The sequence below is a fragment of the Coregonus lavaretus genome (genome assembly GCF_964263955.1).
Source record: "Coregonus lavaretus genome assembly, chromosome: 32".
NCBI classification, from domain to species: Eukaryota; Metazoa; Chordata; class Actinopteri; order Salmoniformes; family Salmonidae; genus Coregonus; species Coregonus lavaretus.
In genome coordinates this window covers 32,271,882-32,298,035 of record NC_140019.1, presented here as the reverse complement: position 1 = coordinate 32,298,035, position 26,154 = coordinate 32,271,882, and the positions used below count along the sequence as shown (strand labels likewise).

At 43.2% G+C, this 26,154-nt stretch overlaps 2 protein-coding genes across 2 annotated transcripts in view; both read right to left on the bottom strand.

Moving 5' to 3' along the window:
- Positions 1–30: 30 nt before the first annotated feature.
- LOC311107759 (N-acetyllactosaminide beta-1,3-N-acetylglucosaminyltransferase 2) lies at positions 31–5,025 on the bottom strand. The gene is made up of 3 exons (XM_084150290.1): positions 4,984–5,025; positions 4,114–4,394; positions 31–2,848 (listed from the first exon to the last, which is right to left on the bottom strand). Exon 3 carries the CDS (start codon positions 2,811–2,813, stop codon positions 1,374–1,376), a length of 1,440 nt encoding a protein of 479 aa, XP_084006416.1. The 5' UTR covers positions 2,814–2,848; positions 4,114–4,394; positions 4,984–5,025; the 3' UTR covers positions 31–1,373.
- Positions 5,026–10,852: 5,827 nt separating this feature from the next.
- The window catches only part of nrg2b (neuregulin 2b), a gene marked incomplete at both ends in the record, with an annotated part of 53,529 nt that continues 38,227 nt past the window's right edge, over positions 10,853–26,154 (bottom strand). The window contains 12 exon segments of the mRNA XM_084149820.1: positions 10,853–11,326; positions 11,905–12,088; positions 12,230–12,448; positions 12,594–12,724; positions 13,193–13,328; positions 13,729–13,831; positions 15,628–15,651; positions 17,989–17,995; positions 17,997–18,048; positions 24,106–24,226; positions 24,884–25,002; positions 25,192–25,354. Of these exon segments, the coding sequence (XP_084005946.1) occupies positions 10,853–11,326; positions 11,905–12,088; positions 12,230–12,448; positions 12,594–12,724; positions 13,193–13,328; positions 13,729–13,831; positions 15,628–15,651; positions 17,989–17,995; positions 17,997–18,048; positions 24,106–24,226; positions 24,884–25,002; positions 25,192–25,354 (1,733 nt within the window).

The following is a 26,154-nucleotide window of genomic DNA, read 5'->3' as shown; positions in this document are numbered from 1 at the left end:
CCGGTGTGTCTGATTCAAAATTAAATAATCAAAGATTGAAATTGTTTTTAATGTTCAGAGAAACATTGAAAAGTGCACATTTGTCAGAGGTTCATTTGCACATTTATTTACTCATTCACCTGTTTTAAATAACCAACCCTCAGATCTAAATCAGCAGTTCTGCAGTGGCAGTGGTTAAATCAGTACAATTTATTTATACTTTTTTGTTGTTGTTGCACCTCATAAATCTGATTTAAGCCCTGAATATGTTTGCAAATAACTAGCCACTCAGCCCAGAAACTCAGTATGAGAATTCATGCCCACAGCATGGAACCAAAACCTGTTCCAACAGGAAGCAGTTGAGCAATGCATGTATGGACTTCACAGTGACATTCATCACAGACGGCTGTGTACCAAGTAGGTCATTCTGAGTATGAAACTGTATGCACTATCTAACTCTAAGTCGCTCTGGATAAGAGCGTCTGCTAAATGACTTAAATGTATACTTAAATAAATACTTCAAAACAAACGTTTCTTCAACATCCAGTATTTCTCTCAAACGTAGGTCCACGTTTCTCACATTGTGGGGCCTTATTGCAGGGTCATTCTCAGCTGGTAGCATAACTTTCTCGACCACCATCTATCGTTTGAGGCAGTTTTAAAACAGCCAGTCTAGTACTTCTCAAATGTAGCCTCGGGTTTCTTACATCATTGGGTTTACATTTTAGTTATTTAGCAGACGTTCTTATCCAGAGCGACTTACAGTTAGTGCATACATTTTCATACTGGCCCCCCGTGGGAAATGAACCCACAACCGTGGCGTTGCAAGCGCCATGCTCTACCAACTGAGCTACAGGGGACCAGTAGGTTTACAGTAATAATTGGTACTGTTCACCATTGTCAAGTGGCGGCATACCTTCTCGATAGTCAATCACCATCATATGTCTGTTTTCTATATAATAGGAAAGCCAGTCTGAATGCCTCACTATGAGCGGAAGTTTACAGCCGTACCCTGTTGTTCTCCCAGAAGGCCCCATTCAAGTGGCAGCATACCTTCTCGACAGCCAATCAATCACCTTCAGTTTTATAACAACCAGTCAGTGGTTTCCTCAGTATGGAGTGGAAGTTTCCGGCATACCCATTTTACATTTACATTTTAGTCATTTAGCAGACGCTCTTATCCAGAGCGACTTACAGTTAGTGAGTGCATACATTTTCATACCCCAAGGGTCTTTCAGAAGGCCCTGCCTCTTCCCTATTTTCAAGTGGTAACATTCCTTCTCCATCACCATCCATCCTTTAGGTCAGTTTTATACCAGCCAGTCAGTGGTTGCCTCACTATAGAGCTGAATTTCTAGAACTACCCCATGGATCCGTCAGAAGTTCGTTGTCTTTCACACAACGGATCTATCAGAAGTGTTTTTCTCCTCCATTCTCAGGATGGTGTTGCTGCACTCTGTCTGGTTCCTCATGATCTCTGACCACAGCTTCATCACCTGAGCAGGGCTGCGTTTGTGTACCAGTAAGATAGTGTGGTACGCACAACGCTCTTCCCCCTCTTTCTCGGGGAAGTCGAAGGTGAGGAAGGCGGGGTGGTGGATGGGTTGGACCCCGAGCCTGTGGAGGCACATGCCCACGTAGACGTCATCAATGGGGTACAGGTGAATTCTCCGGGAGATACGGTTGAGCCGCAGGGCCAGCTCCCCTGAGTACACCACACCTCCCCCACCCCCGTACGGAGGGTACAGCCCCTTATAGAAACTTGCAGGAATAAAGTACTTGGTAAAGTTGACTCTGTTGGGGATGGCCGCTCCTATCACATCCCCTACCATGAATCCCTTCATACCCTCTGACCCGGGCCCCCCTGACTGGATCGTCTGCTCCCGGAGGTAGTCTAAGAGAGCGGGGGTCTGCACCAGGACGTCGTCATCCCCTTTAAAGATGAAGCGTGCCAGGGGGCAGTGGGCAGACAGCCAGTCCCACAGCAGCACGTCCTTCAGGGTGAGGTTAAAGAAGGAGTCGTGGAAGTCCCACTGGAGGATGTCACCGTAGTGGCGGCTCTCCAGCTGCAGCAGCTCACTGACGTTCACCCGGGGCTCTGCGTGGTTCTTCCCCAGGAGGAAGACCCTCCGCACCACCCCGCCTTTCCCCGTCGCCCCTGCCACCCACCCCGCCCAGCCCCATGTCTGCCGGATGGCCTGGCGGTTCTCAAAGTTCAGGCCCTGGGTCTTGATGGCCAGCAGTAGGAGAAGGCCCTGCCCCTTCCTTAGCCCACGCCCACACAGATTAGCAGGCTCAATGAGGACAGGGTAGTCCCTGAAGTGCATAGAGCGCACAAACATCTGCATCTGCAGGGGCAGCTCCTGGAAATCCTCCATTTGTGATGTCAAGTTCCCGATCTCAGAGAACCCTGCACTCAAGGTGGGGAGGGAAAACCGCAAATAGTTTGTATTATTATTATTATTATTATTATTATTATTATTACTGGTATCAATGTCATTGTGCTCTTTGCTGGATTTGGGCATCAGGATGGGGTTGTAATGGCGGTCAATGTGTAGCTGGAGCAGGTTCCAGAGGGCCCCTCCGTGGGGCTTGGGGTCCCAGAAGGAGCTGGTGGGGTGGGGGGCCAGGGAGCCATTTCTGGTAAGCCCTGATGCAATGAAGAACTCTGGTAGAGTTTGTGGGATAGGGGCAGCGCTGCCTGGGCCTGTGGTGGTGGTAGTACCATAACACACAGCCAGGGTGATGTACACACAGAGAGACCCCACCAGGACACAGGGAGCACAGCACAGGCACAGGAGCACCCGCCGCCACCGCCAACGGCATCGTGCCATTTAACTAGAGGAGATAAGGAAAGGGCGAGAGGTGGCTAGATACATTTGGGGAAGAAATGGGTAAGAGTTGTGAGGAGAGAGAGGGAGGAATGATATGGGGAGTGAGAGAGGACATGAGGGAAGAGGTGGATGATTTTATTATTGCAATCTTTTGTCACTTAAGTCAGTACAGCTGTATGACTAAGAATAATTACTTCTGATTTTAAGTCATTTAGTATGATTTTAAGTATGTAACAAACATGAAAAGTGTGATGTGTAGGCCTATTGAAATATAAAATGGAAAACAAAGCAACAGTAAACATGTCATCCCCCACGAATGATGCAGCTGATTGCATTTAGGAATTTTGCGCAGTGACTGGGCTTGTTAGAACACATTTCTTTCTGAGCAGCAATCAGCTGTATGAGGAGTTGTGTGCTCTTGATTTGCATCTTTTTTTTTTTTTTACTTGCCACAGTTGATATTCAGCTGATAAATAAACCAAATAGCTCATGAACAGCTTTGGGAATTAATCTATTTTTTAAACAACTATATAGCATAGGCCTTGACTACAAAATAGAATTATTACTATATTAATTTAGTATTTAACCAACAAGTGATTTGTGTAAATAATGTTCATGTCTTGACAAGCAAGCAGATCTACAGTGTAGGTCTACGTAAACCTTTCTTTGCTAATAATGACATCACTGTGTCGGATATGAAAAAAGACTGAAAAGCAGGTGGAGGACCTTTGGAATGCGCGTGCTGATGTTCAACTCTGGATTGATTAGCTTCTGATTAGACGGATCTGGTGCGAGTATCCAGGATGTAGCCTACTGACGCGGGGCTCACTCAAGAGAGGCAGAGGGAAGGTTTTTATGTTTGCTTAGAAACCGAATGCTGGTACGATAAACGTCAGACGTCGGGAATCTATTTTTGTTTTTTGTTTTGGGCTCACACATTTCAGTTAATTACAATAGCTCCCGCCTTGGGCCAATTAGTACAATTTTGAGTTTGGACAACGTTCAACGCATACATTCAGTTGTTCCAAACTCACTTCACTTGCCCTAAAGAGTGAGGCTCGCACATGCGCAGATCAAATACACAGCTGGAACGCCGATTATGGCGTGTACTTCCTAATAATTCGAAAGATTGCTCAGAAAACCAGGTGTTTTAATCGGCATATGTTTACTTCGATTAAAACATAGTAAAGTGATTACATGACTACTGCATAATCCGCCTACTGCCATAATCAGTTTAATATCCAATTATCAGTGTGCACGTAAACATACTGAATTATTTGTAAATTACACCATAACCTACCTTGATTTTTTTATTTTGAAACGAACGTTTTCCCATATGGCTATAAACGTTCCTTTTCATATCCCCAACGTATCCATCGCGTGTGCCAATTGATATAAAAACAATATAAAACAATGACAGGATATTTTCTTTGGTCTTCTCAGACGATCCTTATACCAAATGGTCCCCTGAAGTGGCAGCCACCTTCACAAACTTTTGTGAGACAGCATGGCGGTAGAGCAAGAACTTACCTACGAAGCAAAACCAGTTGCAATTATTCACATTTACATAAAGAGCACTCCCTCTGTTGGTGGAACCATAAGGAGAGGAAGTACAAACCAACGACGCTAGACAGAGAGGAATATGCTTAAGCAAAAGGCAGTTTATTAAACAACAGAGATAGCTGGTATCTGCTCAAGCTACATGCATGGACCCATTTCAGTTGCCTCTTATGGAGACAGTTGAAAAGGGAACCAAAACAGAGTTTACAGCATTACTTTATACAATGTAACACAAAGGAAGGGGTCCTTCTTCTAGTCCCTTGATTGGTTCCGGAGGCGTAGGAGGCGGGTCTGCTCTGTCCAGAGTAGAAGCCCCTTTGGTGCACGGCAGAGTCCTCTGCCCTTGGCACCCGACCAGTAGAAAAAAGTGCAGTGTGTGTGTGTGCGTAACTCGTGAGGCATGAGGATGAGTGTGCGTATGCATGGAGATGTGTGTGTGAATGTGTGTATGTTCTCAAAGGAAAGACTCGTGGGGAGCAACCAGATTGTGGCCTGTGGCGTGGGTGTTGTCCTTGAGAAGATATTGGCTCTGTCCATTGTTCTTGCATAGGAACAGCATTGATTGAAAACAAGCTCCTAACATTAAAATGGGTCATATTTACTACGACACCTCTCAACTAGTCAGAAATTAGAACCTGATCGTTGATCAGTTTCAAACAGTCAGCGTCAATACGTTTGTTACTGTTGTTTATTTAGTTTAAAGTCCCACTCCATTTTTAAGCTTTTCCAGTTGAAAAACGATATTCCAAGTATAAATACACTTATGGGTAAAAAGCTATGTTTTGAGCAAAACAGTGTTTTTTTTTTTTTTGACACAATGGAGAAATTCAAGGGTTTTGCAATTCAAGGAGTTGGTCTGATGGTGCACTCTGATGTCATCCTTGCAGGAACATAGAGGAGAAATTGAGGACAAAAGAGGAAAGGCCCAAGCCCCCACTTGTGCCATGTCAGAGGACACCTGGACCACCCAATGAGATGTGATAAATTAGGTTCTAGGGAGGCTGGAGTGGATCTTTAAACAAATAAACGAAACCAAACCTACAAAAACTGACAGAAATTACAAAATAAATCTTCCAGAGATAACAGTAATAATAATATTATTACTATTTTAGAGGAAATTATAGTCTGAATAGGCAATGTTCAATTAGGTTTCACTCACTGGCATGGCCACCTGAAGATGTTTTGGGGTGGGGTTGCTGCTGAGGATTTTTTTGTCCTGCTCTGCTGACTAGGATTTTTCTCTGCTCATACAGGAGTAATAAAGGCCTAGTGCACTCATTTGGTGGATTAAAAAAATATATGTTTTAATATTAATAATAATAAAATAATAACATTAATTTAACAAAAAACTATTGATTTATCAGGGGGTGATGCAGCACCCTCAGAACCGCTACTTCCCGCGGCTATGCTCACTGGCCACAATATAACTAAATATACAGTTAATATCAGTTAAAAAGGCCATTTTTAGTTGTTAAAGAAAGGTGTGACCAGGTTGATTTTTTAGAGGTTTGGCTAATAATACATGGAATTTCACATAAAGAGCCAACAAGCTGACTGTCTATTTTCTCCTGCAAACCACACACTTTGAACTGGGTAATACTTCAACTGTAGCCCACCCCAGACAAACACCAAGCTGGAAGAGAATGCTATAAAAAAAAATAAAAAAAATATTTGCCCAATATCAACTTGATCTAACACAGATCAATGGTTTGTTATCAGCATTGTAACAGTGCTTTATCTGTAAAACACCTGTACTGTACATAGGGGATATTCCCAGTCATTGCTTTTTAACAGTCTGAATGTGGAGGGTTTCAATGCATGTCAGGTAGAACTGGAGTTACGAGACAGACAGAGCAAACAGCAGCTCAACTGCACGCCCAACTCATTGCAATGGATGGAATGTTAAGCCCTATGTCAAAGTGTGTGTTGCAATAACATTAGCAGAAACCACCTTGACTGAGACATTGGTAACGTTTCTTCCCCAGCAGAAACCAAGATGATATGTATTCACTTACAGTCCATTTGCTCTGAGAGATGAGTCCTCTCTGCGTCTCAGGAATGAGGTGTGTACCGTACATCTGTATTCAGTGTAAACAGAGTTAGTGGATCTTGATCAACAAGAAGATAAGACATCTGATGATTTCATCACGTGTGTCTACATTGACATTTACATGTTAGTCATTTAGCAGACTCTTATCCAGATCGACTTACAGTTAGTGCATTCATCTTAAGATAGCTAGGTGATACAACCACATATCACAGTCATAGTGATTGTGTGTGTGTGTGCGCGCACATGCATGCATGCGTGTGTGAGTATGTGTACAATACTGGGGCATTTTGACAGAGAACATCACCTCTCTCTCTGAGGCAGTTCAACCTGACTGAGAGGTGTGTCTGAGTTTGGGCGTGAGGGCGTGTACAATACTGGGGCATTTTGACAGAGAACATCACCTCTCTCTCTGAGGAAGTTCAACCTGACTGAGAGGTGTGTCTGAGTTTGGGCGTGAGGGCGTGTACAATACTGGGGCATTTTGACAGAGAACATCACCTCTCTCTCTGAGGCAGTTCAACCTGACTGAGAGGTGTGTGTGAGTTTGGGTGTGAGATCACCACCATATTACCTCCTAATTATGCCCTTTATTTATCTATTTGATGCTTCCATAAAATCAGTGGTGTAAAGTACTTAAGTAAAAATACTTTAAAGTACTACTTAAGTGATTTTTTGGCGTATCTGTACTTTACTTTGCTATTTATATTGTTGACAACTTTTACTTTTACTTCACTACATTCCTAAAGAAAATAATGTACTTTTTACTCTATACATTTTCCCTGACACCCAAAAGTACTCTTTACATTTTGAATGCTTAGCAGGACAAGACAATAGTCCAATTCACGCACTTATCAAGAGAACATCCCTGGTCATCCCTACTGCCTCTGATCTGGCAGACTCACTAAACACGCATGCTTCATTTGTGAATTACGTCTGAGTGTTGGAGTGTGCCCCTGGCTATCCATAAATAAAAAATAAAAAACAGTGCTATCTGGTTTGCCTAATATAAGCAATTTGAAATGATTTATACTTTTACTTCTGATACTTAAGTATATTTTTGCAATTACATTTACTTTTGATACTTAAGTATATTTAAAACCAAATACTTTTAGACTTTTAGTCAAGTAGTATTTTACGGGTGACTTTCACTTTTACTTTAGTAATTTTCTATTAAGGTATCTTTACTTTTACTCAAGTATGACAATTGGGTACTTATTCCACCACTGCATCAAATAAAGATCACCATCTAAGTGATGGAGCTTAGCCCAGTCGAATGGCAGATCAGATTAATCATGTCAACAATATGCCAGGCAATAAAAATCATACCTATCCGTAATCAGAGAATAACCACACTAAGGAAGGAAATCATTTTGTCGGAAGAACCTGTTTGATCTGTAAAATGTAAACTGGTTAAGTATGAAGATACAATATACTTTGCTGGGGTAGAAAGTATGAGTCTAAAAAGGAAGAGATAAGACAGGAAAATATTGCCACCAAGTGGCTAGAAGTTTTCAAAGTCTATTTTGCTGATTTTACCATTACCTTTCACACAGATGAATGAGATCAGTATAAGGCAGAATAATTATTATCGGTTTGATAGACAGTCATCAATTGGCAGGTAAAAACAGCTTCTAACTTAAGCTTGAGAATCACCCCTACACCTTGAGGGTCATGAAGGAGGAGGCCTCTTCTTTGTGACAGAGAATGACAACACTTTCAAAATGGTAGGAATAAAGATTTATTTTCATATGAAGAGGTGGTTTGGATTTTTCTTTTTTACAAGTATGTTTTGATAAAACTTGCAAAAAACTTCTAGCATATTCCAAGAATGGAGACATGAGAAAAGGGGATTTATTGCTGAATGTTAAAATGAAGACACTTTTCACTGAGTGGAAAACGATTTGCTTGCTGCTTTTTCCATGCACCCAACTACCTGGACCACTAGGACATGCAGGGGGGCGTGGGGAGAGGAGAGGGGGAGGGGGCGTAAAGGAGATGAGGACAACTGCTGGAAAAACACAAACATTGTGTGTGTGTATGTGCCGTGTTGAAGGGTGTGTGCGAATGTGTGTGTGTGTGTGTGTGTGTGTGTGTGTGAGAAAGAGATAGTAAATGTGGAAGGTAGGAAGGATTGGTTGCAAGGGAAGGAGGTAAAGGGGATTTTACATTTCAACTACCTCTAGAAGCACATTACCCTCACTGGCAGTATCCCACATTGCAAATCCCAGATTGAATACAGTGATACTTAGACAAACTAGCCAGAACATTGGGCCATGAAAATATGTATATCTCTAAATGATATTCCACAATAATCCTCTGAATTCATCAAAGGAGTTGGTTATCATTTTTTATAAGGTACTTATTATTACATTTTGTTTGCGATACATGCATCTCCTGTGAGACTCCACTGGTAAAGGGGCACATTTAAATATTCATTTAAAACCAACTCATGGGGACTCATGTATTTGACACAATGCCCTTTTTCTTTTAGGTAGAGGAGCCTGACGCTCTCGGTCCATTTAATCTCATAGTATTTCTGAGGTGGATCCTTTCTGAGGAATGCCTGTAACCCATAGTGGAGTGGACAAGCTGTTGTCATGTGTAAGTCTAACAAATCCCATGATAATAGGTTATGTTATACTCTATGATGTCATTGTCAAGATGGCGGGGTCGGACAGAGACAGACATATATCAGATCATTCAGTCAATATGACCAAGCAAGGTATACGTATGTTAATAATAAAGGTATAGGAATGCAAAAAAGGATGCAATAATCGATAATACCATACCATCTGTTGGCTATGATTAAAAAGGACAAACCGAACAGACACAAACATACTGCAGTCAGTCAGTCAACATAGGAGAGACTTTGCAAAAATTAACCTGTGTCACTTGTCACAGCACACAGCAAACCAGTGCCATTATCACCACGAGCCAATGCCATCATCATCATCATCATCATCATCATCATCATCATCATCATCATCATCATCATCATCATCATCATCATCATCATCATCATCATCATCATCTTCACCATCTTCATCATCTTCATCTTCATCGTCATCGTCATCTTCATCGTCAAACAAACCTGTGTCATTACACTGTCATAGAACAATCATCCAAGAGCCTCAACATGAACTACATATCAGCATATTTTGGCATTTTTAAAACCCACTTTTCTTTTTCAAGTTTCAAGAGTTTTCAAAGCTCCATACTATATCACAGATGAAACAGACAAGGAAGAGGGACATAATGGATCTGGCCTATGGACCATGGTGGCTCTTGGGAAATGGAGTCTTTTTCTTGATGGGATGTGAAAGTCCTGAGACACAGTGCGGCTTTAGTTAAGCTGCTGGCATAGGAATGGGGGAGGGCAGTCCATGTAGGCCAGAATCAGGCTGGATTGACTGGATTGGTTGGATTGGCAGCTCCCTGGCAAATGAATGCTCATGGAAGGAGGTTTTAGAGTGCAATGGAGCTTCTGGCAGCATGAGGATTGGCCGGTTGAGTATGTCAGTTTAACAGTGACCACACCCTCATAGCTGAATGGACACTCAGGTCTCACTAGACTACAACTCATCACGGAGCGCGCACGCACGCACACACGCACACACGCACACACGCACACACGCACACACGCACACACACACACACACACACACACACACACACCACAACCGTCACCTACACTCGCTCCCATTTAGAAACCCTGAACACCTGTGCAGGTACCTTGGATCATCTGCATTCCTCTGAATCAATACACATACGATGACAGGGGGCGGATGATGACATGAATGACTGATGTGAATTTGTTGGAGTGACTCATCAAAAACTAGCGCATCACTTCCTGTACCAGGACAGGACACCACATCCAGTTGCGTCTGTGATAAATGTCGCCTGTGAATAAACAACTGCGTGTGGATCATACTCATGGAAACATACACCGTTACACAGGAGTGATTCATATTGCATGATGACAGAATCATATCACAGTTCAAACAAGGAGATCCTAAATCAGAGAAAATAAAGTAAAAGTAAAGAGGTCTATAAAAATGAGGAGTCTGTATTAGAAAGGCTACAAAAACTCAACTGGACCTCCGGCTTCAGCACACAGCAAAAGGCACCACAATATTATTCTATTATCTAACTCGTGAAAAAATTGGCAAGTAATCATTTTTTTTCTCTCATAACGCTGTAAATCAAAAACTTTACATATAAATATTTTTCCCCTATAAAAAAAGTCTTTGCTGTTAGCTAGTAGACAATTTTTGCTGAAATGAAAATAAATATTTCATTTGTTTAGAATATCTGTCTGTTATACAAAATAAAAATATTTATCCTAGGTGCAGGTATCTACTCCACTGTTGTCTTTAGGTGGGTCGGGGTCAGGGGTCAGAGATCAGGGGTCAAGGCGGGCGGGTGGGTCTTAAAGGGGTGCGTTGTCATGTTTGGAGGAGCGCGACTGGGAGCTTTTACTGTGTCCGTTGCTGCGGGTGCTTGGCCGCCCCTGCGCCCGGTGAGTCCGTATGTCGGCGGTGGGGGCAGGGGCAGTAGATGATCGGTACCCACGCTCGCATGGCTCCATGTTCATGTTCTGCATACTGAGGAAAGGCGTGCTCTCCCCGTGCCCCTCCTCTTCCTCCTCCTCCTCCTCTGATTGGCTGAAGCTCTGAGAGCTGTAGTCCCGTAGGCCCATTGCACGCTGGGAGACATGTCCATTGAGGCGGTTCCGACGCGGGCGCCGGCGGCTCTTGATTGGCTCACGGGAGGAGGCGTACTCCTGCGTGGTCTCGTAGGCCTCGTCGTCAGGGAGATGGTATGGGCTGGATGGAAGGCTGCCCGTGCTCTCTGTCAGGTAGGGTTGGCGCGGGCGACGGGGCTGCCGGTACAACCGTCCATCCTGCAGGGACAGAAACAGAGAACGTCACACACGAGACACTCTAGTCTACAACAAACAACATCATACACTACGGCTCTATCCTTTTAGTGGGCCACCCTCTTGACGGTGGAGAGAAATGTTTTTGTTTTAAAGTGAATTTCCTGCAATTCTACCCATTTTGCCAAAGGGTGGAGATACTTTTTTTCAGTTTTAAAGGAAATTTCCTGCAATTCCAGACATTTTGCCATGCTATACCATGTTAATGATATCTGAGTGACTGCCCTGCGTGCCTGATCTGTATTCTGCCATGATTAGATAGCTGGCTAGACTAACTTACCAATCAAAAGATTGTTAGCTGAGTGTCTGGCAGTGACTTACAACAAGAGAACAATTGCTGATGCACAACCAAATTTCAAACTTGCACCTTGTGTATTCTACTATTTTAACTCTCAACTGTAAGTTGAGACCCTGACTGAGTGTTTTTATTTTGGGGGCCGCCTAGCGCCATGGGGCCCTAAGGGACTGCTTATTTCGCTAATGTCTGGAGCCGGCCCTGTCCACAACTAACAACATCTTACACTACCTACTCCAGTGATTACCTGGGGGCATCTCAGCAGGGGCTGGTCGTCCTCCCGGTGGTAGGCTGCGGCGGCGGGCGACAGGGCGAGGGCGTGGCCCGTGTTGGGGGATGTGATTTGGAAGGTGGGTACTTGGGGGGGCAGTGGGGGGTAGTGGAACTCAACGGGTGACAGACGGGCTGGCGTGGTCAACGCTGACACATACCTGTGGGGAGGGGGAAATGGAGACACACAAACTGTCTTAAATCTGGTTCAGAGGCCCAGATCTGAGACAGTAGACAAGTACTAATTTTGTGGTTGTTTACAATTACAAATCGTGGGCGAACATTCACACTAGTCGTCCCACCTGTCACTATGAGGTGAGTCTCTCAGAGAGTCGTAGGAGTCTCCATACTGCAGGCTGGCTCCCTCAGAACAGCCCCAGTAGGTGGCCCTCCGTGCCCGTGCCTCCATGCAGGTCGGGCTGCTGCATTTACTGGTGCCCACAGACGAGGAGAGCGCCCCCGACTGGCAGTCTGAGTTCATACTGTCTGTCCTCTCTATACTCCAGGTCCGCTCCTCGTGTCTACAGGGAGAGAGAGACGGAAGGAAGTAACGAGAGGGCTTTGTGACATTTCTGATTCGCAGAAATGCCCTGACGTGTGTGTGCTTGTGTGTGTGTGTCTGTGTGTGTGTGTGTGTGTCTATGTTTCTGTGTGTTACAACAGCACCTGGAGTTGTGGGAGACTGTAGATGAGTGGTGGGATCTGGTGGATATTCGGCTTGCTGCGTAGTTTACGGCTTCTTCTGGTCCATGCTGTATTACACTACATTCTGTGGTAGGAGCGTTCTTTGAGATGTACTGTGAAAGGAAGAGAGAGATATGTATTGTGGGAGCTGTATAGGCATGGGCGATATGGCAATCTGTCTCTCTATCCCAAGGCTTGCAGACAGTCCTGACTCTAGACATACTGCATGCTGTGTCAGCAGGCTTCAGGCCAAACTGGAATAAGGACGTGTTATAACACCCGTTACAATCAAAACAAATCTGTTTCTGAGCCTGAGGTATCTTGTAGGCCCTGTACACTCAGTTTGTACAACTGGTGTACAATGCATTTGACAAAGAAATGGTGATCCAAAGGAAGGTTTGTCTGCGCAAAATTCTTTACACAGCGGTTGTCGAGACACCGGACAATGGTTGTGTACATTTCTTTGTGTAGACAAACTCTCTGTAGTATAACAGAAATAACTGTTGTATCACAACCGTTGTGTCAAATGCGTTGTACATCAGTTGTACAACCTGAGTGTGTACAGGGCCGTAGTGACTCACGTCCACCATGGGGATCTCCTCAGGGCCTGGCCCGGGGTGGTTGGGTCCATTAGCCAGCATGCGGTTGGGCTGCTCCACACACTGGTTCTGGTTCACGTTCTGGTTCAGGTGGCCATGTATCTTCTTCCTCTGTTTCCTGTAGGACATACGCAAGAAAAAATGTAATGTGTTATTGTTATAGAATACATTGAGAAAGATAGTAGATAAGAATAGAAAAAGTTGATAGGAAAATGTATATAAATACAAACTACAGTTCGACAGGAATGCAGTAATTTTACAAATTCTGTTCTGTCTGTCATCGAACATATCCGGCTTCAAACATTAAGACGTTTATTTAAAAAAAAAAAATTAGTTAGTAAAGCTCATCTAAGAAGTTTGAAAGCTTAATTTCCGACTGTGACATTATAGCTGTGATCAAAGGCAGTCAGTGAATGCCTCCTGGGCTCTGTGAAGAACTGGTTGAAATGATGTCACAATGACGTAATTTCAACCAGTTCTGCCCGGCTGGGTGGGCTCTGTACAGTACCAGTACGTACTTGGTTTTGCAGTATGCCACCACACACACCATGCCCACTACCAAAAGTGCCACACAGATGCCTGTGATGGTCAACACCCGCCGCTGGTACAGCTCCTCTGCCTCTGTGAACAAACCACACACACACACACACAACACACACATACGGACACACACACACATACACATACGTGTGAGCGCTACTCTACTGGAATAATCAAACAAAAGCTAACTCAGCACCTCCTCTTTCCCTTCATACTCTGACATCCCTGACCTCTGACCTCTAACCTCCCTGAAAGTAACCAATCGTCTTTCTCCTCCACCTTAGTAGTGCTAACCTTAGACAAATCAAACACTAACCATGATGGTACCAACCCTGTAGATTAACAGTGGCTTAGCCACAACATAGACTGTTTCAGTTAGGGGGTGCTTATATTTGTCCTGTTTCACACATGTACAAGTGTGTAACAGTTCAACAGTTCAACTATAGTAGACTCTTTTTAAAAAACTGGCAATACTAGCTTCTGTAGGCTTACTGTATGTCAAGTTCAAACAATCTCTCAGAAACTAGGCCTCATCCTACATAGACCTATATGTTGCAATGTGTGGTTGGTCTGGATTCCCTCTCTGCTTTCCCTACGTGCACAAATGTACCACAATGTCTATGGAATGTATGTCAAAGAGGTCTAAGGACACATGCCTGTATGATGGAATCAGATGATTATCATAAGAGAAAAAGCATTTTAGAGCAAAAACACCACAATGGTTTGGGGATATTCATAAAACTCACCGGCAACTAAATAAACACCTTTAAATTGATCAGAGAACGCACGGATATAGAACTCACAGATAACTCACAGTCCCCATACGTTAACGAGGGAAATATACTGTAGCTTTTGCATGAGAGTTATCATTATTTTGCAAGGTTTAATGTGATTTTCTGATCTTTCTTGTCGGTTACAAAGTGTAGCTAGTGTGAATCTCTGTTGTCATGGTGAAGCTTTATGAATACCTCCCTGTCAGGTGTTCTGATGGCATTTAAATGACCAATGAGCAGAAGGCTCGTTGTGGCGGAACATTGTCAGCAGATAAGTCACAATGACAGAGGAAAACAAACAGAACATGGGGAGAGGGGGAACGAAAGAAAGAAAGAGTGGACAAAGGAAGATGAAAGTAGGAGACGGCCAGACAGTGGAGGAAGAGGGGCTGGGAAGGTGTGGGGAGGGGGGGATGTTTAAAATGGGGTGGTGATGGGGTTTTTAGTGCTAAAGGTAGGGGAAATGGGGGTGCTGTCTAGAGAGCCTTAGCCTGGCATTGTATGTGTGTCACAGGAGAGGGGACTGATAGGGAATAGGATTGGTGGTTAACATCTACTGAAGGAGCTAGGTCACTATTGCTTGCAGGAGCATCTGATTCAATGCCAATCAACTGGGTCATGGTAGACCTACCACAGCTGGCTGTCTTATGAGACACTGGCTATTTTCTCAGGTGTGGTGTTACTGATAACCATCAGCAAATTTCTGTCAAGTTTGTCTCTCTGACTCAAAAGTACACATTTTAAAATTAATTTTGCCTCACTCAGGTAAATGTATTGTGCCTGCGTTGTAATATCGTCTACTTATATCTTCCTCTCGATCATCAACATTTATTTGGCTTTGCTCTCTCCCTCTATACAGTAACATAATGGAGTGTACTAAAAAGCATCGTTTCTAGGTTTTCTATAATTGAGAGAGGGGGCTAACATGCATGCAGCGGGACAAGTGTCTTTGGACCTGGTAGGTTAGCGGGCGAGTGACAGATCGACAGATCAGAGAAGAGTTATTGGTTCTAGAGAGATGGTAGTAGTGATGTGTGACTGTGAGAGGATCTTGGCAACTCTTAAAATTAATAATATACATTCAAATGAATAATTGTTCCATACCCATAAATTCAATTCCAAGATGCTCTGCCAACGCAGAAAGTTGGACACAATGAAAAGGAAAGAGAACAAGTTTCAGATAGTGATCGTCTACATTGGAACATAGATATATAGATAGTAGATACTGAACCATGAGGTTAGTACGGAATCTTTCGGTGACATAATAATCGTGACTGGCAGGTGTCACGTCCAGTAACAGACAGACAACGCAGACAGCCGCAGCTCTGTGACCCCAGAAAGGAAAGAAAGGAAAGAAACAGAACTGATAAAAGAGAGAGGGAATCAGGCAGGAGACATGCAGAGACAGAGACAGCCACTTCACTTACTGCCATATTTACTAGACCTCATTTCTGGGGTAAACGATTTTTTGTGTGTGGATAAAATCACAAAAAAAAGACAAAAAAAAAAGCAGTGTGTTACTTTCCAACGTAAAAACACAGTATTGTAGATGTTGGTTGGCACAAAAATGGGAACAGCTTTGTAGGTCGACAGATTAATGAGAAGTTCTAATTGTGTCTCTCATTGTTTGTGTTATATGACTAGCTCTAGTCTCTGACATCTTTCATCTGAAATTATTCGGATAAAATATGACAAAGGTATTTTCTATCTCAGCACAGCGTGAGCAATAGCACTAGAAAAATGTGTGTTTCTTAACTTGGTATGATGTGACTCATGCCATCAATGATAGCAGAAAGACTGTTTTTTAACCATATTATGCATGTATATATAGATATATACAATACTGTATGTATAGGTAACTGCCAAAATAATGGAAACACTTGAGTAAATGAGGGATACAAAGTATATTGAAAGCAGGTGCTTCCACACAGCTGTGGTTCCTGAGTTAATAAAGCAATTAACATCCCATCATGCTTAGGGTCATGTATAAAAATGCTGGGCAGGCCATTATTTTGGCTACCATGGCTATGCCCCCATAGGATGACAATGCCCCCATCCACAGGGCATGAGTGGTCACTGAATGGTTTGATGAGCATGAAAATGATGTAAGCCATATGCCATGGCCATCTCAGTCACCAGATCTCAACCCAATTGAACACTTATGGGAGATTCTGGAGCGGCGCCTGAACCAATGTTTTCCACCACCATCAACAAAACACAAAATTATGGAATGTTCTCGTTCAAGAATGGTGTCGCATCCCTCTAATAGAGTTCCAGACAATTGTAGAATATATGCCAAGGTGTTCTGGCTCGTGGTGGCCCAACGCCCCATTAAGACACTTTATGTTGGTGTTTCCTTTATTTTGGCAGTTACCTGTATATTCATATTGTGCTCCAAGTCCCCATTAGCTGTTCTCTAGGCTTAAACCAACAATGACAAACCCGTTCAAAGTGCTCTACTCCTCTGTGTGGCCTAACATTGGCAAAGAAACACTCTCATAGTTATCTGAGCATGGTAAACAGGACATTGATGGGGCAAACAAACCAAACATTTTAATGATTTGAATATAAGAACTGGCTTAGGATGAGCTCTCTGGATGAAACATTATGACAATGGGTTATCAGTTGCCCATTTGCAGCAAAACTACTGGCTACTTCACCAACATCTAGTCAGAACATCACAGATAACTACCGATCTTTGTATCAAGCATTGCATCAAGCCATCCAAGCTGCATATCAGGTGCACCCTGTATATTACATTCACTGTATCATCATCCAGTCTCTACTGCAGCATACTGTGTAGCACATGATCAGGAGGGCATGCACAGGGACCTATGTGTTAACTCTGCTGTCTGTTTCTCTGCATGCACCTCTGTCCGTTATTGAGGGGTCTACTGGTTAACTCCCTCTGTGTAAAGGACCAGCTCCAGGGACAGCACATAGTGCAGCAGAGGGAGGTGAGAGGAATGGCAACAGGAAAGGGATAGACACAAAGGCATGCACATACACACTCACACACATTTACATTTTATTCATTTAGCAGACGCTCTTATCCAGAGCGACTTACAGTTAGTGCGTGCATACATATATATATATATATTTTTCATACTGGCCCCCCGTGGGAATCGAACCCACAACCCTGGCGTTGCAAGCGCCATGCTCTACCAACTGAGCTACACGGGGCCCATAAACACACATACAGATATACCACACACACACACACACACACACACACACACACACACACACACACACACACACACACACACACACACACACACACACACACACACACACAATCTCTCTCTCACACACACACACACACACACACACACACACACACACACACACACACACACACAGGTAGGTATCGCCCTCCAGAGCATGCAGCAGCGTCCCAATGAGGAAGACAGATAGACAGACAGACAGACAGACAGACAGACAGACAGGAGGAAATGAACATACTGTAGAAAACCTGCCATGACGGATTTTTGACAGCGATCACCTGTATAGTCATTTGGACACCTGATGGGGGAAACAAGCCACAGAAGGGGAGGGAGGGAGGGAGGGAGGGAAAAGAGAAGAGGGGGAGGAGAGGAGAAGAAGAAGGAAATAGTAGGTAGAGAGACGGAGGAGAAAGTACATACAAGGGGAGGGAGGAGGGAGGAAGAGAGAGAGTAGGAGGGAGGGAGAGAGCGAGAGAGGTAGGGAGAGAGAGGTAGGTAGAGAGAGAGAGAGAGAGAGAGAGAGAGAGAGAGAGAGAGAGAGAGAGAGAGAGAGAGAGAGGAGAGAGAGAGAGAGAGAGAGAGAGAGAGAGAGAGAGAGAGAGAGAGAGAGAGGGAGAGAGAGAGAGAAGAGAAGAGACAGAGAGAGAGAGAGAGAGAGAGAAGAGAGAGAGAGAGAGAGAGAGAGAGAGAGAGAGAGAGAGAGAGAGAGAGAGAGAAGGAGAGAAAGGAGGGAGGAGGAGAGGGGAGAGAGAGAGAGAGAGGTAGGGGGAGGGAGGGAGAGAGAGAGAGAGAGAGAGAGACAGAGAGAGAGACAGAGAGAGAGAGAGAGAGAGAGAGAGAAGAGAGAGAGAGAGAGAGAGAGAGCGAGCGAGAGAGAGAGAGGGAGGGAGGGAGGGAGGGACACAAGAGAGCAGAGAACATGGAGTTAGAAACAGATCACAGCCTAATAGTATTTGTCAGAGGTAGAGGGTAGAGCGTTATGACATTGCTATGACATCATCGCTATGGCGTCATCGCTATGACATCATTGCACGCTATGACATCATCATATGTGGAAGGCTGTAAGGTATGGGACCTGCGGGAGGAGGAACAGGAGGAGTTGGCGCAAAAAGCATATCAGCAGAAACACCCCCTACACATGACTATTTGACAAGGTTTGTTTCTGAAGATGCACTTTCATAGAGTTTGGGCTTGAAAAACTGCAAAGGCAAAGTCTGCAAGGAAGCACCCCTTTGCTGAAGGACCTCATAGACATCTAAGAGAGAGATGTGGAGGATTGGAGTACACATGGGATGTCCAGGTTCACACTTACCGTACTTTAACTACACTGTAACTAGGGAAAGGGAAAGGGGGATACCGAGTCAGTTGTACAACTGAATGTATTCAACTGAAATGTGTCTTCTGCATTTATCCCAACCCCTCTGAATCAGACACTACACTGTAACTACACTGTAACTGCACTGTAACTACACTGTAACTACTCTGTAACTACACTGTAACTACTCTGTAACTACTCTGTAACTACACTGTAACTACTCTGTAACTACTCTGTAACTACATTGTAACTACACTGTAACTACTCTTTAACTACACTGTAACTACTCTGTAACTACATTGTAACTACACTGTAACTACTCTGTAACTACATTGTAACTACACTGTAACTACTCTGTAACTACACTGTAACTACACTGTAACTACTCTTTAACTACACTGTAACTACTCTGTAACTACATTGTAACTACACTGTAACTACTCTGTAACTACATTGTAACTACACTGTAACTACTCTGTAACTACATTGTAACTACACTGTAACTACTCTGTAACTACATTGTAACTACACTGTAACTATTCTGTAACTACATTGTAACTACTCTGTAACTACTTTGTAACTACTCTGTAACTACATTGTAACTACACTGTAACTACTATGTAACTACATTGTAACTACACTGTAACTACTCTGTAACTACATTGTAACTACACTGTAACTACCCTGTAACTACATTGTATCTACACTGTAACTACTCTGTAACTACATTGTAACTACACTGTAACTATTCTGTAACTACATTGCAACTACACTGTAACTACACTGTAACTACCCTGTAACTACATTGTATCTACACTGTAACTACTCTGTAACTACATTGTAACTACACTGTAACTATTCTGTAACTACATTGTAACTACACTGTAACTACTCTGTAACTACATTGTAACTACACTGTAACTACTCTGTAACTACATTGTAACTACACTGTAACTACATTGTAACTACATTGTAACTACACTGTAACTACTCTGTAACTACTCTGTAACTACATTGTAACTACACTGTAACTACCCTGTAACTACATTGTATCTACACTGTAACTACTCTGTAACTACATTGTAACTACACTGTAACTACTCTGTAACTACATTGTATCTACACTGTAACTACTCTGTAACTACATTGTAACTACATTGCAACTACACTGTAACTACTCTGTAACTACATTGTAACTACACTGTAACTACTCTGTAACTACATTGTAACTACACTGTAACTACTCTGTAACTACTCTGTAACTACATTGTAACTACACTGTAACTACTCTGTAACTACTCTGTAACTACATTGTAACTACACTGTAACTACCCTGTAACTACATTGTATCTACACTGTAACTACTCTGTAACTACATTGTAACTACACTGTAACTATTCTGTAACTACATTGCAACTACACTGCAACTACACTGTAACTACTCTGTAACTACATTGTAACTACACTGTAACTACTCTGTAACTACTCTGTAACTACTCTGTAACTACATTGTAACTACACTGTAACTACTCTGTAACTACTCTGTAACTACATTGTAACTACACTGTAACTACCCTGTAACTACATTGTATCTACACTGTAACTACTCTGTAACTACATTGTAACTACACTGTAACTATTCTGTAACTACATTGCAACTACACTGCAACTACACTGTAACTACTCTGTAACTACATTGTAACTACATTGCAACTACACCGCAACTACACTGTAACTACATTGTAACTACACTGTAACTACTCTGTAACTACATTGTAACTACACTGTAACTACATTGTAACTACACTGTAACTACACCGTAACTACACTCTAACTACTCTGTAACTACTTTGTAACTACACTGTAACTACTTTGTGACTACACTGTAACTACACTGTAACTACACTGTAACTACACTGTAACTACACTGTAACTACTCTGTAACTACTCTGTAACTACATTGTAACTACACTGTAACTACTCTGTAACTACATTGTAACTACACTGTAACTACATTGTAACTACATTGTAACTACACTGTAACTACTCTGTAACTACTTTGTAACTACAGTGTAACTACTCTGTAACTACATTGTTACTACACTGTAACTACTCTGTAACTACAGGGTGTGAGTCCAGGCAGCATAATACTCCCTAACACATACATATCCTGATCCCTGATGCTCTAAATCAGCATTCAGTTGAACTAGTCTCACAGGGTCTGAATATTCATAACATGCATAAAACTGCACAGGATATTTTTTCCCCCCTCATACAGTACCAAAGAGAAAACTTCACTGTGCATTTTGGATCAATTAAAGCTAAAACCTCTTCCTTGGAAGAGAAGAGCTCACTCAGCAATTTCCCATGCAGTTATAAATAGAGTGGAAGCGCAGAGTTAATCTGAGACACTTGAGGCAGCATGCATGCCCATGCTAGCAGATCCCCTCTCTCTCTCTCTCTCTCTCTCTCTCTCTCTCTCTCTCTCTCTCTCTCTCTCTCTCTCTCTCTCTCTCTCTCTCTCTCTCTCTCTCTCTCTCTCTCTCTCTTCCCCTCTTTTTGTCAGCCCTGAGAACAAGCTAAAGAAAAAGGGAAAGAGTCTCCACTCATCTCCACAAAGGGATAAACACACCTCTCTTTTTAAAACCGCACTCATCTGAACTAAATAAAATGTAATTCCATCATTTCATCTCTCTTGTTCTGTCTCTCTGATGATAAAGAGGGAAAGGGATTTGTCTGAGGGCTTCTAACCTCTAACATACAATGCTAGTGCCACACCATAGCCTGGCTAGTCTGCTTTGTTCATTCAGAACAGAGCTGATCCGTCTAAACAGACTGACATCTAGCCTAAGAGTGAACACAACGTAACTCTAACTCTGTCTTTGTTTCACTACTCTGTCACAACATAACTCTAACTCTGTCTTTGTTTCTCTACTCTGTCACAACATAACTCTTACTCTGTCTTTGTTTATCTACTCTGTCACAACATAACTCTAACTCTGTCTTTGTTTCTCTACTCTGTCACAACATAACTCTAACTCTGTCTTTGTTTCTCTACTCTGTCACAACATAACTCTAACTCTGTCTTTGTTTCTCTACTCTGTCACAACATAACTCTAACTCTGTCTTTGTTTCTCTACTCTGTCACAACATAACTCTAACTCTGTACCTCTCCACACAACTCAGGATCAGGAAGCACTACCTGCAACCCCTAATTCACCGGCGACATGACTGGATACACGTCTACCTACCAAAGCCTGACAGAGTACAGTGCTCTGTGTAGGTTAGGGTATCAGCCAGCCAGCCAGCCAGCTAGCCAGCCAGCCAGCCAGCCAGCCAGCCAGCCAGCCAGCCAGCTAGCCAGCACCCAAACACCTCATGCAGATATTTTATTAGGCTGTCTGTCGCAGCGTGAAATGGAACAAGGTATAACTAAGTCTAGTTGTTAGGCTGTCTGTCGCAGCGTGAAACGGAACAAGGTATAACTAAGTCTAGTTGTTAGGCTGTCTGTCGCAGCGTGAAACGGAACAAGGTATAACTAAGTCTAGTTGTTAGGCTGTCTGTCGCAGCGTGAAACGGAACAAGGTATAACTAGGTCTAGTTGTTAGGCTGTCTGTCGCAGCGTGAAATGGAACAAGGTATAACTAAGTCTAGTTGTTAGGCTGTCTGTCGCAGTACGAAACGGAACAAGGTATAACTAAGTCTAGTTGTTAGGCTGTCTGTCGCAGCGTGAAACGGAACAAGGTATAACTAAGTATAGTTGTTAGGCTGTCTGTCGCAGCGTGAAACGGAACAAGGTATAACTAAGTCTAGTTGTTAGGCTGTCTGTCACAGTACGAAACGGAACAAGGTATAACTAAGTCTAGTTGTTAGGCTGTCTGTCGCAGCGTGAAACGGAACAAGGTATAACTAAGTCTAGTTGTTAGGCTGTCTGTCGCAGCGTGAAACGGAACAAGGTATAACTAGGTCTAGTTGTTAGGCTGTCTCTCGCAGCGTGAAACGGAACAAGGTATAACTAAGTCTAGTTGTTAGGCTGTCTGTCGCAGCGTGAAACGGAACAAGGTATAACTAAGTCTAGTTGTTAGGCTGTCTGTCGCAGCGTGAAACGGAACAAGGTATAACTAGGTCTAGTTGTTAGGCTGTCTGTCGCAGCGTGAAACGGAACAAGGTATAACTAAGTCTAGTTCTTAGGCTGTCTGTCGCAGTACGAAATGGAACAAGGTATAACTAAGTCTAGTTGTTAGGCTGTCTGTCGCAGCATGAAACGGAACAAGGTATAACTAAGTCTAGTTGTTAGGCTGTCTGTCGCAGCATGAAACGGAACAAGGTATAACTAAGTCTAGTTGTTAGGCTGTCTGTCGCAGCATGAAACGGAACAAGGTATAACTAAGTCTAGTTGTTAGGCTGTCTGTCGCAGTACGAAACGGAACAAGGTATAACTAAGTTTAGTTGTTAGGCTGTCTGTCGCAGCGTGAAAGGGAACAAGGTATAACTAAGTCTAGTTGTTAGGCTGTCTGTCTGTGGGGCCTTGTTCACCTGGGAGAAGTAAACGCCTTTCACCTCCAGTACCTCACTGTATTGCTTGTTTTCTTGAACGGTTTAGCATTTATTTTTTGCTAACACATCATTTAACAGCATGCAGCCATTCTTGCAACAGTCTAGGAAGGAGCTGGATATATATTAGAGAGATAGGGAAAGAGAGGGAGAGAGGGCAAGAGAAAGAAGGAGAAAGAGATGGAGGTAAAGACACCTTGATGTGGAGAAGCGGATAGATCAGAGATAGGGGAAAGATGACTGTTTGTAGAGAGGAAGAGAAACAGAGGGGTGAAGAGAGAAGAAGAATGACTTTACAATCAACAGGGAAGCATTTTAATGTTGCACCCAGACTAATCCTTGAGACGATAATTTACAATGAACGTGATGACACTTGGCATTCAGTGGCAGCAGAAGGAGATTGGCGATTGGGTTAACAGGGTAAACAACACACAGCTGAAGCCATACAGTGACAGACACAGCAGGAGGACAGGACCACTCACTTACTTGCATGACAGTTGGTTTATACCGTGTATGAAATAGCAGTCTCCACCGTTCACGCAGTACGACTTCTCTGTGTCGTTACAGCGCCGGGCGTGACTCGAGCCTGGAGACAGAGTAGTGGTCACTATGGAGGAGAGAGAGTAAGAGTAGGGGTTAGCAAGGAAGAGGGGGAGCGTGGCGATAACTAAGAAAGAGAAGGAAAGTGTAGAAGTCATTATGGAAGAGGGGTAATAAATTGTTACTAAGGAAGAAAGGGAAAGAACGTGGTCGTGGTGGATGTCAAGAAAGAGAGAATGAAGATGGTGGTAACTAAGGAAGCGAGAAAAAGCGTTGTGGTTACTAAGGAAGAGAGAAAGAGCGTTGTGGTTACTAAGGAAGAGAGAAAGAGCATCATGTTATTAAGGAAGAGAGAAAGAGCGTCGTGGTTACTAAGGAAGAGAGAAAGATCGTTGTGGTTACTAAGGAAGAGAGAAAGAGCGCCGTGGTTACTAAGGAAGAGAGAAAGAGCGCCGTGGTTACTAAGGAAGAGAGAAAGAGCGTCGTGGTTACTAAGGAAGTGAGAAAGAGCGTTGTGGTTACTAAGGAAGAGAGAAAGAGCGTCGTGGTTACTACGGAAGAGAGAAAGAGCGTCGTTGTTACTAAGGAAGAGAGAAAGAGAATGGTGGTTGTCAAGGAAAACAGAGTCTGTGGTAGTTAATGAAGAAGGTGGAAAGAGTGTGAATGTTATAGAATAGAAGGAATGTCATACTGTAGATAGAGGATGGTGTGTCTGTTGACTCACGGCTCTGCACACTGATGCTGCTCGTAGCGTTCTCCTGGCCCAGCGTGTTCTCAACCACACACGTGTAGTTACCAGAATCCTCCAGCCTCGCTCGGTTGATCTGGACCTTGGAGTTTTTCCTTCAGAGAATGAGAGAGGGACAGAGAAGGAGATAGAGAGAAAGAGAAATGGAGTGAGAGTGATTCATTTGAGTCAATATGAATGGTTCTTCAAAACAGAAACAGCAGCGTCCATAGTGTCTATTGTGGAACGTTTTTAATTATGTGTGTGAATGTGTGACTGGAGGTTGGCCGGTCTCTGAGACCTACTTATTGGTCTTGATTTTGACGTCTTTTCCCCTCTGGAGCTCTCGGCCATCTTTATACCATCGGAAGGAGGGGCTGGGGTTCCCTGACGCCTCACACTTCAGATACAGCCTCTCCCCCTCCATTAAAGACTGGCCCCGCATCGGCCGCAACTTAGGGGCCACAGCTAGACAGAGAGTGAGACAAAGAGAGAGCGACAGAGACAGAAAGAGAGAGACACAGAGCGAGAGAGACAGAGAGCGAGAGAGAGAGAATAAGAGAGAGAGAAAAAGAGAGAGTGAAAGGTATGTGAGAGAGAGAGAGAGAGAGAGAGAGAGAGAGAGAGAGAGAGAGAGAGAGAGAGAGAGAGAGAGAGACGGGGGGGGGGGCAGGGGTTAGGGAGAGAGCATTTAGTATTTATTAGGATCCCCATTAGTTACTCTTCCTGGTGTCCAAACAAGATTAAAACAATTACATCACAACAAAACACAACAGCCTACATCATAAATAACACAATGCATCATACAATACATTATTACATTATTACTCTAATATTACACATCTACAATATAAAGTCCACAGTACCATAATATCATAACATTCTAATTATAGAGCATGTGTGCATATGCATGTATTTGTGTGTGTGTACGCCTCTTCACAGTCCCCATTGTGCCGTGAGGTGTGGTTTTATCTGTTTAAAAATCTGATTTTACTGCTCGCTTGAGTTACTTGATGTGGAAAATAGTTCAGTTCTAGTCATTGCACTGTCACAGAAACTTTGAAGGTTTTTAATGATATTCACTGTGCCCTGGATAGAAAGCTGCATTGTGTATCTGTATTCATAGACTTGTCAAAGGCGTTTGACACTGAGGACCATACTTTCTTGGTGCAGAGACTGAAGTGTGTTAGGATTACTGGTTATGCTCTGGAGTGGTTTGTAAACTAGCTGTCAGATCGAACCCAGTGTGTTAAGGCAGATGGTTGTAA